Here is a 15,243-nt window from a genome sequence, read left to right as displayed (position 1 = left end):
GAGGCAACTACTCAGATTTTTTAATTTGAAAAGTTGCTCTTTATCATTAGATGTGGCTACTGCTTTTCCCGAAAATATCAGAGTCCTCATAACTTTTTTCTGTTAAAATCAAATAATATTTATTGGTATTTATGACTTATGATATATAGGTATATGCTTACACATGTATAAGTACCTTGAAATTACCTTAAGTTATTTTAGAAGATATGTATTTGTATCTCACATGTGTTTTTGTATTTATTCATTCAAGAATGTATTGAGTGCTTGCTATGTACAAAACTGAACATTTGTTTAAACACATAATTGCAGGGTCAGACGTCAAGCAACCCAGTTTCTAAAAGCCTCACAGAACTAAGTGAAGATATAACAATTAACCCAGTTCCTCTAGATATATCAATGTCTTTTATTTGTTGAGGTAATTTGTAAGCTCAGGTTCAACTGAGAATGACAGGGACCTAAAGAATCGTGGCTTAATCAAGAGTGGCTTATTTTCTCTCCTACTTGTGGTCATCCACAGTACTCAGGAATCCTGGTTCACAATAGCTACTGGATGCAGTAGCAAAAAGTTTTTAAAATAGAGCAAGGGGCCAGGCATGTTGGCTCATGCCTGAAATCCCAGTGCTTTGGGAGGCCAAGGCAGGAGGATCACCTGAGGCCAGGAATTCAACACCAGTCTGGGAAACATAGCCAGACTCTGTATCTACCAGAAAAAAAAAAAAAAAAAAAAAAAATTTGGCTGAGCATAGTATCACATGCCTTTAGCTCTAGCTACTCAGGCAGCTGCGGCAGGAGGATCACATGAGCCCAGGAGTTTGAGGCTGCAGTAAGCTGTGATTGTGCCACTGCACTCCAGCCTGGGTAATAGAAGGAGGCCCTATCTCTAAAGAAATAAAGAAATAAACCAGAGCACAATAAGTACCAGCCTTAAAGGAAAAAAGATAAAAGACTTTAAAAAGAACTTCTGTTCATGAAAAGACACCAATAAGAGAACAAAAAGGTAAGCCATAAACTGGCTGATATTTTTTTGCAATGCATATATCTAAGAAAGGTATTAAATCCAGAATATGCATAAAGAGCAGGCATGTCTCAAAACAGAATGCCTAAATAGCCCATAAACATCTCATAAGATGCTCAATATCATCACTCATCAGGGAAATGCAAATTAACAACATGATGAAATGCCATTACCCATCAGAATGGCTAAAATTAAACAGAATTACAATGCCAAATGCTGGTGAGGATGTGGAGCAACTTAATACTTACACATTCCTGGTAGAATTCTATATCGATGCAACCAATTTGGAAAACTAACAGTATCTACTAAAGCTGCAAACATGCTCTGTGGCCCAGTATTTCCACTCCTAGGAATATGCCAAAAGAGAAATGAGTGCATGTTGTTCACCAAATGAGGGCAAGTGGCCAAATGAGGCTTCACAGCAGCACCTTGAATTTTGTCTCTGAAGATGGCAGGTGTTCTCTAAGTGCACAGACACTGGGAGCACCATGTAAAGTCGTGGAGATATAGACGAGCATGAGGTGTTTGGGAGCATGGTAGTTGTAAACTGCTGGAGCACATGGGTTAGGATTCTAGAAAGACACAAGGCTGAAGGGGTAGGCTGGGTCTTGTAGAATTTGCCAAGGAGTGGGTTTTGCTAAGGGGCTTGTTCAGGTTTGGCTTTCAGAAAGATCACTCAAGAGGTGTGCGGGGTGAAGTTAGGGAGGCTAAGTAACTCTTGGCAGGAAGCCTTTGGGGGTGCTAAGTATCACTTTGCTGCCATTTTACTGATTTCAGGGAATACGTACTTTCACTTTGCCCTAAATTATACTACCTGCCATTCTATGCGGAGAATGGAGTTGGTATGTTGCTATAACTGATGATTTTCCAGAAAACCTTCTATTTCCATAATGGTGACAGGAAAAGGAAGGTAGACAGATGACAGTCCAGCAAGCGTTTGCTCAACCGCCATCCTGTCTAGCTCAGCATCTCTTTGACAACTTTCAAACTTTCTGCCTAAAACATCACTGATTTTACAAAACATGTGCAGGCTTTGTCCATTCTTAGAGTGAACTTTGCCCTTTTCATCCAAATCCTCTTCCTGTACTGACGATTCCAAAAAGACAACACAGGCTTTGCCCATGGCCAGCATCCTTAGTGAGTATATGAAAACCACCCAAAGGAGAAGGAAAGGAAAAGCAAAACATAGTGTTTTTCTTTAGAGCAAGACTCTGATTTCTCAATGTGAACCCATTGCCCAATTTTCTTGAGACAGCCCCAAATTTGTGTTAGTCCCTGTGTTAAAATGACCATCGTGGGCTCATTACACAGCAGACATTGTCACACTGCTCATGTTTCTGCCAAGGGAAAAAACAAGAGAAAATGATCTTACTGGGAGAGAGGAGGTGCGAGGCTGAGGGTAAAGTCCCTGACCATGAACAAATCATGAGACTCTGCCAGGGTTCCTGGGGGAGGGGCAGAATCACCTTTACTAGTGATTTAAGAAGAAAAGATTCTTATCAAAAAGATACCTGCACTCATATGTGCAGCACTATCCACAGTAGGAAAGACATGGAATCAACCTAAGTATCACAGCACTATCCACAGTAGGAAAGACATGGAATCAACCTAAGTATCCATCAGTGGATGACTGGAAAAAAAAAAGTGGTATATATAGCATGGAATACTCCTTAACTATAAAAAGGAATGAAATCACATCTTTTACAGCCATATGCTTAGAACTGGAGGTCATTATCTTAAGTGGAATAACTCAGAAACAGAAAGTCAAATACCACATGTTCTCATTTAGAAGTGAGACCTAAACAATGGGTACACATGGACATACAGAGCAGAATAAGAGATACTGGAGCCTCCACAAGGTGGGAGGGTGGGAGGGTGAGCAGGGGTGAGGGCTGAAAATTACCTATTGTGTGCGCTGTTCACTATTTGGGTAATGGGTACACTAAAAGCCCAGACCTCATCCCTATGCAGTATTTGCACATTAGAAATCTGCACTTGTACTAAATCTAAAAACGTAAACAATTAAAGAGAAAGAATTGACCAGGCATGGTGGCTCACACCTGTAATCCCAGCACTTTGGGAGGCTGAGGCAGGCAGATCGTGAGATCAGGAGATCGAGACCATCCTAGCTAACATGGTGAAACCCGGTTTCTACTAAAAACACAAAAACTTAGATGAGCATGGTGGCGGGCACCTGTAGTCCCAGCTACTCAGGAGGCTGAGGCAGGAGAATCACTTGAACCCAGGAGGCAGAGGTTGCAGTGAGCTGAGATTGCGCCACTGCACTCCAGCCTGGGTGACAGAGCGAGACTCCGTCTCAAAAAAAAAAGAGAGAGAGAGAGAGAGAAAGGATTCTATCCATGTGCCAGTGAATGAGCCTCTTGACACCCAGATCCTTGAAAAGGAGGCTTTGGCTTAGTGGTCCACTGCAGACCCCTTTGCTTCCCCAACTGCAAACTACACTCAAAGGTGCAGGAAAAACTTTTGGATCAGTTTCTGAATTCCAATCTTTTGGTGACTTTAGGGACATAAGCAAATTTCCCGGGCTGGTTGCCTTCAGCACATTCATTTATGTGACGCTATTCTGTTCCTTAAAGTTCCTTAAATAGAAAGAAGGGAGCTGGCTCAAGCCTGTAATCCCAGCACTTTGGGAGGCTGAGACGGGCGGATCACGAGGTCAGGAGATCGAGACCATCCTGGCTAACACGGTGAAACCCCGTCTCCACTAAAAATATACAAAAAACTAGCCGGGCGAGGTGGCGGGCGCCTGTAGTCCCAGCAACTCGGGAGGCTGAGGCAGGAGAATGGCGTAAACCCGGGAGGCGGAGCTTGCAGTGAGCTGAGATCCGGCCACTGCACTCCAGCCTGGGCGATAGAGCGAGACTCCGTCTCAAAAAAAAGAAAGAAAGAAGGGAGCTTCTGGATTCCAGGGAGGCAGCTAGTCTGCACTGCTTCGAAGAGAAAGAAAGGAACCAGTACATCGCTGCTGTGGCTTGGAGCAACTCAGGAGGGCAGCCCCTAAGAGCTGAAAGCCAGGGGGAGGCTTCCATGTGAGGAGGATTCAGGTTCCTGTTTCACTCTAAAAAGGTCCACTGAGGAGGAGTCTCTGGAAACATCTAAAGTAACTCCCTCTCAGCCTCTAGTGTTTCTGGTCAGCAGACAAGCACACAAGAGAGGCCAGAGATGGAACCACCACCAGGGGAACTGCACTTAAAGGAGCTCCAACCTTCACAGGTGCAAGTTCTCTTTAAATCCAACAAGACCCCACTTTTAGAAACTGACCCCTCTGCCACTGGACAGAGCCAGGGAATACCACCAGATCTGCCCAGCAAACCCTGCATGCACATTAGCTCCAGGCCTCAGGAGGGATGTGGAGGCTGCTCAGCCACCTGCCTCCTGCTGCTGCCCAGGACTCCTGCCGTTATTCACAGTGCCATGCCAGCCTCAAATTCCGCCCACCCAGCAGGCAGCTCCACTGTGCACGTGGGCACCCTCCAGTGAAAAAGACCGGGTACCATCTCTCTTCAAAGCAACAGAATGTAAGGTTTGTCTGGATTCCTACCTTCATCATGTGGTAAAAATAAGAGAGTACAGATAGATTTCTGTTAAACAAGCACAGTCATGAAAATCTCTGCAAAACTACACAATGTTCATCCTCCATCTGTTGTGCCTGATTTTAAGCCAAATTGAACAGTCCCCTATTCCCTGGCAGTGGGAAGATTTAGACGTCCCCTGGCATTCCTTGCATGGGAACCTTGACCTTTTGCTCCTCATAAAGCAATAACCACAAAGGCTTCCTTTTTCAGGCAGATTCAGACTGCAAAATTTTTCACCAAGTGCATGTTCTCAAATAAGACTTTGAAGACAGAAGTTACAAGGTGATGCATATTTATCAAGAAAGAAAATGACATCAGGGCACCCAAGGGAATTGGCTTTTGGAAAAAATAAGATAGACATTTGAATTAATCAGCATTGCCCCCCCTCCCCCGGAAACAATCTCTGTACCCAAGGACTTCTTTCCCTAGCCTCATGACTTATTTTCTCTTTTATTCAGCCAATTCAAATGATTAAGAAAATTGGTTTGTTTCCCCATCTGCCACCCAGCTGTGACACCTCTCAGGCCTTTTGGGGCTGCTCCTTACCCCATCCCAAAGGGGTGACTCTTCATTCCTGCTGGATGCCAGGAGAGAGCCCTTGTAGTAAACCCCAGTTAGAACTCTTTTCTTATTTCAGGGATTTGTAAATCAGATACTATTAATATATACTAAGTCAAGCCAGACGGACTGTCCTGAAACCCATTATTTAATTGAAACCTTGGATGGATAGTAAGGCTGGCCTTGGGTTCTGGCCTGTAGGCCTGGACACAGACCAGAGAAAGAATCTGAGAGAAGTAGACCCTGGTGCAAACGTGCATTGGAAGAGAGGTCTCCAGTTCTGTGCAACAGAAACGGGTTACTGGTGAGCTGCAGTGAGGGCTGGGAAGGGCTGCTGGACCAGAAGGACAGGCTAGGATATTACAGGGCAAAGCTTCTCATCCAACCCCTGCAGGATCTGCAGGATCAGTCAGCAGGTGGCAGCTCCCTTTCGTGTACACGGTTCCTGAAAGGCGTCGTATATAGAGAAATCGGTAGTTACAGCAACAAGTAGATAAATGCTAACCCCAATAGCCCCTCACTCACGGAGCATTTACTGTCTGGAACCATGGACCACCCCGCCCTAAGATTGTGTCCTGGCTATCATGCATGCACTAGAATCACATCCCATGTGGATCTGGTCTGAAATGGTCTGTGCTTAGCCCATCCTGATCACTTCTGTCCTCTCATCAGGAACATTTCCAAACAGTGTCTGTCAATCAGGTGGACACATTGTGATTCTTTGGTTGGAAGGAAACAAGCCCTGCAAGCATTCTTTTTGCATTTTGTGATAATTCTTATCTCTGTTATCCTGCTCAGCCAGGCCCGTGTTCTTTTTGCCAATTTGTTGAGTGCAATGGGCATGTGTGCTTTAAAAAGTATTCTGTATTGTGATAAGGAGCTGAATCTCCTCCTAGCCTCGGAGATGGTTCCTCAGACTGAAAAGTCTGTCTGGTGCTCCTCAAAGCTCTGCTACCTCTGTCTTTGCTCTAGAGATTGCAGAGCTGGTAATGCTGGTAATGCTTCGTTGCCATGACATTGCCAGGAGCTTCCAATGACTGGTAACTGTGTTTCCTGATGCATTTAACAATTCCCATCCTGCACTAATGTGATCTGCCTTCCCCCCACAGGCACAGAGGGTGCATAAGAAGTTTCCTAAACCTGGCAGAGTGCATCATTCCTCCGAGAAGAAACGTCATTCCACTCCTTTGCCGAGCACTGCTGTACCAAGCCATACACCTGGCAGCAGCCAGCAATCCCCGCTCAACAGTCCTCACCCGGGGCCCATCCGGACAGGCCTGCCTCCTGGGCACCAGCAGGAATTTGCTGGACGAGCCAACAGCACCCCCAACCCTCCCTGGTCTTTCCAGAGAAGCAAGTCCTTGTTTTGTTTGCCCACGGGAGGCCCCTCCCTGGCCTCCTCAGCTGAACCACAGTGGTTTTCAAACACAGGTGCCCCAGGGCACAGGGCATCAGAGTGGAGACATGGCTACCTCCTCTCCATCGATGACCTAGAGGGGGCCCAGGAGACAGATGTGGACACAGGCCTGCGGCTCTCCTCCTCGGACCTGTCTGTGGTCTCTGCATATTCTGCACCCAGTAGGTTCTGCAACACAGTGGAGACACCCCTCCCCTCCGAAAGATGCAGCAGCCACTGGGTGGCTCACAAGGATTCCAGGGAGGGACCACTGCCCGCTGTCAGCAGGGTGACCACAGAGACCTCCTGGGCTTCCCTCCCTTTCTTCACCAAAAGGTCTTCCAGCTCCTCAGCGACAGCTGGTGCTGCTCCCCCAGCTCCCAGCTCTTCCACCCTCACAGACTCCCCACAGCTACCATGCAATACCCCCAAAGTCAAGCAGACTGATGGAGATGTGCCACCACCCCCAGGGTCGGCTGGCCCTGGGGATAATGACATGGAGGAATTCTACATCTGAATGCCCTCTGCTCTTGTTCTCAAAACACACAAACTCCGACACACAGACTCAGGCCACACTGCCCCTCTGGCCGCTGAGCACACCGCATTCTTCATGATCCATTTCCCAGGAGCTGTAGCACATTTGCCTACCACCCACTTTTATCTGGGGGGTGGTATATCTCTAGGGACACAGCAGAAAAATACTGGCATTTTTATGCAAATAAATTCTCAGCAAACTTGTCATAAAATATATTTTTTGAATATTCAGCATTTGAGATATGGTTTAGAGGGTTTATACAATTTAAATGGCTTATATCATTATTTGAAATGAAAAGAAAACCTAGTCAGCCAGAACCAATTTGGCAATTTTTCCATGGTATGAAGGAAAATCAATTAAGGCCGAAACATTGAATGTGGGAGAGATACTAAGTGACTTGTATGAGGGATTACTGCATAATAACGTAACGCACACCTTACTGGATTCTCCATATATATTTACGTTACCAGAGAACAGTGGCCCTAAGGATGTTTAAGCACTGCTTATAGTGGAAAAAGTCAGCTTGAGAAGTAAACATATATCAGACTACAGGTAATTCCTCATCTTGAAGCCGTGCAGCGCCTAAAACTCTGGATTTATACAAAAGTTGCTAATGTGTTTTATAAAGATTTAGCATGAGTAACAGACTCTTGGTGCATTTAAAATATATGAGTTCCAGAAAGTAGATTTACATACACCTTTTCAACAGCACATTTCACTGGAATGGATGAGGGGCTTCAGAACACCACTCCACTACCTGAATTTACTTGGATCACTGAGGAAGAGCATTTGTTGGGATTACAGAATTACAGGCCATTAGACATCATGGGCAGGTAGGCTTAAGATTCTTCAACTTTCAAAAACCACAGTCTAAGGGCTATATTCAAATGACAGGAGCCGCACCGTCTACTGCTTTCTGCAGTGACCATGCTGGGTCACACATCCTATGTTTCTCATTTTTCAGTGATTTGGAACATTTTAGCCAGCATTTTGATTGCACAGATTAATAATACTGTTCTCCCCCAAACGGGAAACTGTCCATGAAACGCTCTCCTGAACAAACACCAGTGCACTGCCAGCCTCACATGACTGCATGGGAGCTTTAATTTACACTGGAGCTGGAGCCCAACAACCTTGGCTTTTCCTGCCTGTTATCTGCTACTGTCACAGCGTGGATGGCATTTGAATCTCACCTCCCTCTCACCCCAGTAAGGGTATGTTTGTTTACAGCTCCAACCTCAGCAACGCCAAAGGCTGGCATCGGGGGCAGTGCCAAGCTGTCCCTGGATACTATTTTACCTTTGAGGAAGAAGAGCATGGGTTTGCCAAGCTCAATTCCCAGGCTGGTGCTCCCTGAATTAATCATGGCACAGTGTTCATCTCTCTGGAAATGCCCACGCCAGCCCAGACACAACCTCAGAGTCCTTTCCAACACAACCCTCCAGGCAGCAGTTACCAACCATCAGCCTTCAGCTGAAGCTTCAAGTCTTTGCCATCCTTGTAATGAGAGCCTTAGGTCTTGCCCCAAGCATTCTGGATTCTCCAACACTCAGAATTGTAATATTGTGCTTTAATTCAAATTTTTAAAAATATATAGTCTACTAATTCAGGACAAGGGCTAAGCAAACTTTTTCTGAAAAGGGCTAGATAATAAGTATTTTAGGCTTTGCCAGCCATATGGTCTCTGTTGCAGCTACTCAACTCTGCCACTGTAGTTTGAAAGCAGCCATGGGTAATATGTTATTGAACGGGAGTGACTGAGTTCCAATAAAGTTTTATTATTTATTTATTTATTTTGAGACAGGGTCTTGCTCTGTTGCCCATGCTGGAGTGCAGTGGCACAATCTCAGCTCACTGCAACCTCTGCCTACTGAGTTCAAGCAATTCTCCTGCCTCAGCCTCCCAAGTAGCTGCGAGTACAGGTGCACACCACCATGCCCTGCTAATTTTTTGTATTTTTAGTAGAGATGGAGTTTCACCATGCAGGGTGGTCTCAAACTCCTGACTTCGTGATCCGCCCACCTTGGCTTCCCAAAGTACTGGAATTACAGGCATGAGCCACTGTTCCCAGCCAATAAAACTTTATTTGTAAGAACAGCTGGTGGGCCAGATTTGGCCCAAGGGTCATAGCTTATTATCCCTTGAGCCAATCTGTTCCCTGAGGTTGATTCAACATTCCCAGCTCCAGTCAACAACAAAAATTCTAAGTCTCCCGCCCACTGCTGCTGTGGTGTGTCATGCCAAGAAAATGGGCTACTCAGGTCAGACCCATGACTACAGAACCGCAGGGCTCAGAACAGGAAGGAGCTTCTTTCTGCAGAGCTGATGCCTGGAAAGCCACCAGCACTCCACCTCCTGCCCAGAAATGTGATTCAGTCAATAGCTGATGATGAAAAGCAACCTGCAAACAACATTAGGGAGAAGGAGAAAAATAATTCAGAGGTGATGATACTGCCTCCAATGAACAGGGAAGCAAGTTCATCAGTAGCAAAAGTCAGTGAGGCAAAAAAAAAAAAAAAAAAAAAAAAAAAAAAAGGCTAACGGCCGAGGGCTAGCTCCTTCTCCCTAATGAGTGTCCTTATTTCAGTATGCCCACATGCTCACCTAGGACTGCTTTACAGTGCAACTCTGGCCCCACCCTTTCCCAATGACCCGCCCTCATCACAGTCCAATCTACCAAACTGAGTGACCCCAAAGGACATCATAGACAGCATTTGAAAGCAAGAAATGCAAAATGTTCCCACAGCATCAGGTGAACAGGGAGAGGACACCTACTGCAGACTGCATGGAAATGGCAGTCCCTCCACAGAGAGGGAATCACAGGAACACATTAACCAAAGCCTTCCCTTCCATTTCTGGCCATTCCAGTAGCATCTTCCTCATCCAGAAGGGCTCCCAGTACTCTCTGGAGGATCCTGACTCATTTGGAGTATTATCCTTGTAAAAGATGCTGGCACATTGTAGGTGCTCAATAAATGTGTTCAATTGAAAGATACTGAGGTTGTCTCCTAAATTACTCCTCTCTGTATGTATTAGGCTCTGTAGTATAAGAAGTCTGGATTGTAGCCCTGGTTTTTTGTCACTTAACGGAACCCTGTCTCTTGTTTCCTTGGCCATGCACTTCCTCCAGCATTGCCAGGGAAGGGGGCATGTTGGTAAGTGCTCTGGTTGAGTTATATCCCATCCCTCATTTGCCTCTTTTCCAAGTAAGATCCCCTCACCCCTAAATAACTGCTCACAGTCCCACTTTGGCCTACACTAACCACCACCTAGTGTCTGCTTTAAAGAGCAAATCTGTCTGTCTGTCCCCAACTGACCTGGCAAGTCCTACAGAAATCCACCTTGGGTCACATCACCTGGTTAAAAGGAGCATAAGAGGAACTGGTGGAAGCAGTGGGTGAAGCCACTGCAGAGACTTTTGTGACATGGGAGGGTTGACGTGTGCTTGAATAAATCGGGTTTTAGTACTGGCTGCTCCTTGAGCCCCTGGGTGTGAGGGCAGGGGGACAGTCACAGCAGAGTGTATTAGACTGCACCACCCAGTGTGTTCCCAGGTGAGACCACATGTTTACTTGGAATGAGCTCCTGGCCACAAATAAATCAGGAGAAATGCAGGTATCTTCCCATGTCCCTATTTTCTTTTCCTTTTTTTTTTTTTTTTTTTAAGACAGGATATCACTGTCTCCCAGGCTTAGTGCGGTGGCACAATCATGGCTCACTGCAGCCTTCTGAGTAGCTGGGACTACAGATGCACAACTATGCCCCACTCATTTTTTATTTTTTGTAGAGACAGAGTCTCACTATGTTGCCCAGGCTGGTCTCAAACACCTAAACTCTAACCATCCTCCTGCAGCAGCCTCCCAAAGTTCTGGGATTACAGGCATGAGACACAGCACCCAGCCTATCTTTCTACTTTCTGTAGATGAACTAGTTCTCCAGACGGTCAGCCAAGAGGCATCTGAATAGATACATGGAATTCCTGTAAGATTTTTAAGGGCAATAAAACCAACTGTGGACAGTTTCTCCCTCCTCATACCCTCAGACCGGTATCAGCGACCAGTAATGACCAGTGCCTGGGTCTGAATTTCAGGAGAGCTGTAGGAATAGCTGAATAGTCACCCTCTCCTTCTCCACCCCAGGCCATATGGCTCCATGTGCTCATCATTTGTAGGGTGCTGCTTCTCTTGCATTCCTGAGAAATACAATTGATCAGATACTGCAGAGCCTTCAGAAAATAGCATGAGAAGCTGACATGAATAAATTGGGTTCTCAAGAGAAACACCTTTTGATACACTATTATTATAACAAATGGAACCATGAAGGGTCAGGAACCTGAATTTAAAGATTATATATAAGTACATTCTTCCACCTTTTACTGAAGGCTTTTTCTAGTCTTGGGTGCAGAGGTCTATTTACAAAGTGGCTTTAAAAGATCTGATTTCCCTGAGTGAATAATGGAGGTGATCATGAATGGTAATGTCGGCAGGCTTGGGTCTTTTTAACAATTTCCATCTTGGGGGGAGAGGACTGGTGTCCAGTGATGTTCCCACTATGAGGAGCAACACGCTCATTTCAGACTGAAGTCACTAGAACACGTGGTGAAGGCACAAAGATCCCTTCTGGGTCCCACTGACAACCTCCACAAACTGTTAGTGATGAGGGTGTCGCCTCCTGTTATCTGGAATGGTGGCATAGAAAAATGGAGCTGTAGGCCAGGCACGGTGGCTCACACCTATAATCCCAACACTTTGGGAAGCTCAGGTGGGTGAACCACTTGAGGTGGGTTAGTCAGGAGTTCAAGCTCAGCCTGGCTAACACAGTGAAACCCCACCTCTACTAAAAATACAGAAATTAGCTGGGTGTGGTGGCGCACACCTGTAATCCTAGCTACTTGGGAGGCTGAGGCAGGACAATCACTTGAACCCAGGAGGCAAAGGTTGCAGTGAGCTGAGATCACGCCACTGCACTCCAGCCTGGGTGACAAAGCAAGACTTCATAAAAAAAAAGAAAGAAAGAAAGAAAGAGAGAAAGAGAGAAAGAGGGAAAGAGGGAAAGAAAGAAGAACGAAAGAAAGAAAGAAAGAAAGAAAAAGAAAGGAAGAAAAGAAAAGAAAGGAAAATGGAGCTGCTTCACTGTTCCCCACTGCCCTGTTCTGGCTGGGAGTGGTCCATTTGAGACATTTGAAATATTGATCTTACCAGTTGAGCGCCTGAAAGAAGCTGCCTGACTCCCTTAGGTCAGTCTTGCCCAGTCCCTAAAACTAAACCCAGAGCATTTTGGATTGGAGTCACTCTGAATATGTGTGGCACAGTCTAAGAAATGACCAGCCGGCTGAACAGAAACGCTTTCAAGCCAAATCGCATCCCTGAAGGTGGCTGTGGGGAAGCTTTGGTGCCACCTGGTGGCTGCTGTGCCCAGGAGGGTCAGTGAGTACCCTTTTCGTTGAAGAAGCCTCCACCTGGATGAACGGGAGGGAAGCACTTCACTTTACTATCCTGCGTTTAATTTTCTATGCTGTTTATGTCTACAAAGGATTGAGGCAATTGAAGTTCCAAATGAAACAAGACAATGCAAATAGAAAAGCAGGCCCCCAAAAAGGAGCCTACAAATATGTCCACCATAAAGGAAAATGTAACTGCTGTAGGTAGTTGAATTTCCTGGAAGCCAGAGTGAAAAGGGAAAGATGAGTAGCTGTCTAGTTCTCATTTACCATTAAAGAATCTAGAAACACTGTCTTGTTTCATTGTAATTTAAGTTGCCTCAACACAGTTCCTCAGAAACAAACAAGTTTTTCTTAGCACAGATTTCTAAAATCTCTTTCTCACCAGGGGATTTTCATTAGGGAATTTCTCTGTAGGGTTACTAATTTGGTCCAAGTCTTGGGCTTTCGTGCTGGGGGAATGGAATCAGCAACACCTGGAGGAGACGGTGCACCCACAGCTTGTGGGTGAGGCTCCCTAGACATCCTTCTCCTTCCTGCCGCACTATGCAGCAAGGTGGAAATTTCTCAGCAGAAAGCCTGGAGGGCTGGGCTTTTCCATTGCTCTTGAGGCCGTATCTGTCAAGTTTAGAAACAGAAGGGCCAATGATAAGGTTGCTCCGCTTTCCAAAGCTAACCTTGCCCCTATTCAACCAAGGCCAGAAGCGTCTATTACCTCCTCAGGTTTCCTCATCACATAAGATGTGTCACATCCTAATAAGGTAAGAAGCAAGAGGAGACTAAAAATTAGGCCGGATCTGCTGCGAGGGCCATAGCTCTTAGCAGTGGCCTGAAGACTGAAAATGCAGTCTGTCAGAACAGAGGAAACTGAGGCGCAGCGGGAGACTCCTCAACCTATTTCTACTCCAAGAGTTATGTTCCACTTCCTGCAAAATGAGCCTCCTGTGCCCGATACGAGCTAAATCACCTCATGCCAGGGCCTCGGAAATTCTCCTTGGCCATAAAGCTCCGTGGCTGTCTGGGCCTGTGTTCATCACCCGAGCTGGTTCTGCACTCCTGCAGTGACCTCTTTGGTCCTTTGGTCATTTCAGATCTCACTGCCCCCCACCCCCACAATGGCTTCTCAGGAGTGTTCCCTCTGGCCAGCTTTGCCCTTGCTTGAGACAGTGAACTGGCTGCAGCTGTGGAGGTGAGCACCCGGGCATCTGGCAGCAGGCTCAGGACTGTGACCCAACCTTGTGTGGCCCTCCCAAGGAACTCTGCATGGCCACATTCTGTTCTGAGTCTAACCTCGCCTTTACTCCCAAATTCAGTACACACTGGAGCTTTCCATTTAGTGGACACTGGCTTGCCTTTCCCATCCTGCATGGGCCTGGCCTCTCTTACACATTCAGCCACACTTTCCTGGGTGCTAGAGCTGAATTTTCAGCTTCCTGCAATATACCCGTGACTTGGAGTTTTCCCGTGGCTCCAAATCCACACCAAACCGCCACACACACATCTACACCAATAAGGATATCGTCATCGTCCTCTTCCTCCCCCTCCCCCAACCCTCCTCCTCCTCCTCCAATTCCTCCTCCCTTTTCTATCTCATCATTCACATTCAAACATGAAGAGTGAAGCACCAAGATGGCCCAGTGGAGAGAAGCAGGGCTTTGGAGTCACATGTATTGGACTTTGAATCCCCCTGAGACTTGCTAGCTGTGTGACCCTAATCAAGCTATTCCATTTCTCACTCTTAGGTTCCCCATTTGCAAAGTGGGAGGAATAGGGTGAGGTAAGTGAGGTACTCGCCTCAGGGACAAAACTTAAGACAGTTCCCAAAACCTCATTCATTAAGATTAATATTATTTTTGAGCTCATAGAAGAAAGAAGTAAAACAGAGGATACTAGAGGCTGGGAAGGGTAGGGGAAAAGGAGGGACGGGGAGGGATTTGTTAAAGGATACAAAATTACGACTAGACAGGAGCAATAAGTTCTCGTGTCCTGTATCACCGCAGGATGACTCCAGATAACAATATTACATAGTTTCAAATCACTGGGAGGGGGATATTGAATGATAAATGTTTGAGATGATAGATATGTTAATTACTCTGATCACTATAGATTATAGGGTTCCAAACATTACTACATACACTATGATATGTACAATTATTTGTCAATTTAAAAATAAAAAACTGAAAAAAGATTATTAATAATAACATTTTAAGGAATGAAGCCTTCTTCATAGGGTCATTCTGAAGAATAAATGAGATCCAGAGGCAAAGCCTGGCACAATGAGCTGTCATTTCCACCTTCATATTAGCAGAGGTTTTGAAGATAATGCTCCATGATGTTTATTCATGGTTTTGGGCATGGGAAAGAAGTGTAGCAATAGATATATCAGTAGCCTTAAAAATGCTTATGTCAGGTAGGGTGTGGTGGCTCATGCCTGTAATCCCAGCCTTTTAGAAGGCTGAGGCCAGCCAATCGCTTGTGCCCAGGAGTTTGAGACCAGCCTGAGCAACATGGTGAGAATTCATCTCTACTAAAAATTAAAAAAAAAAAAAAAAAAAAAAAAAAAACAGTAGCCAGGCGTGGTGGTGCATGCCTGTGGTCCCAGTTACTCAGAAGGCTGAGGTGAGAGGATCACCTGAGCCCCAGGAGGTCCGGGCTGCAGTGAGCCTTGATCATGCCACTGCACTCCAGCCTGGGCAACAGAGT

At 45.8% G+C, this 15,243-nt stretch overlaps 1 protein-coding gene across 1 annotated transcript in view; it reads left to right on the top strand.

The window, feature by feature from the left end:
* Positions 1-10,088, top strand: part of FAM124A (family with sequence similarity 124 member A) — a 62,411-nt gene extending 52,323 nt beyond the window's left edge. The window contains exon 4 of the mRNA XM_023187425.3: positions 6,279-10,088. Within this exon, the coding sequence (XP_023043193.1) occupies positions 6,279-7,082 (804 nt within the window). The 3' untranslated portion in view covers positions 7,083-10,088. The remainder of the gene's footprint in view (positions 1-6,278) is intronic.
* The last annotated feature ends 5,155 nt before the right edge of the window (positions 10,089-15,243 follow it).

The sequence above is a fragment of the Piliocolobus tephrosceles genome, chromosome X (assembly GCF_002776525.5).
Source record: "Piliocolobus tephrosceles isolate RC106 chromosome X, ASM277652v3, whole genome shotgun sequence".
NCBI classification, from domain to species: domain Eukaryota; kingdom Metazoa; phylum Chordata; class Mammalia; order Primates; family Cercopithecidae; genus Piliocolobus; species Piliocolobus tephrosceles.
This window is presented reverse-complemented; position numbering and strand designations above follow the sequence as displayed.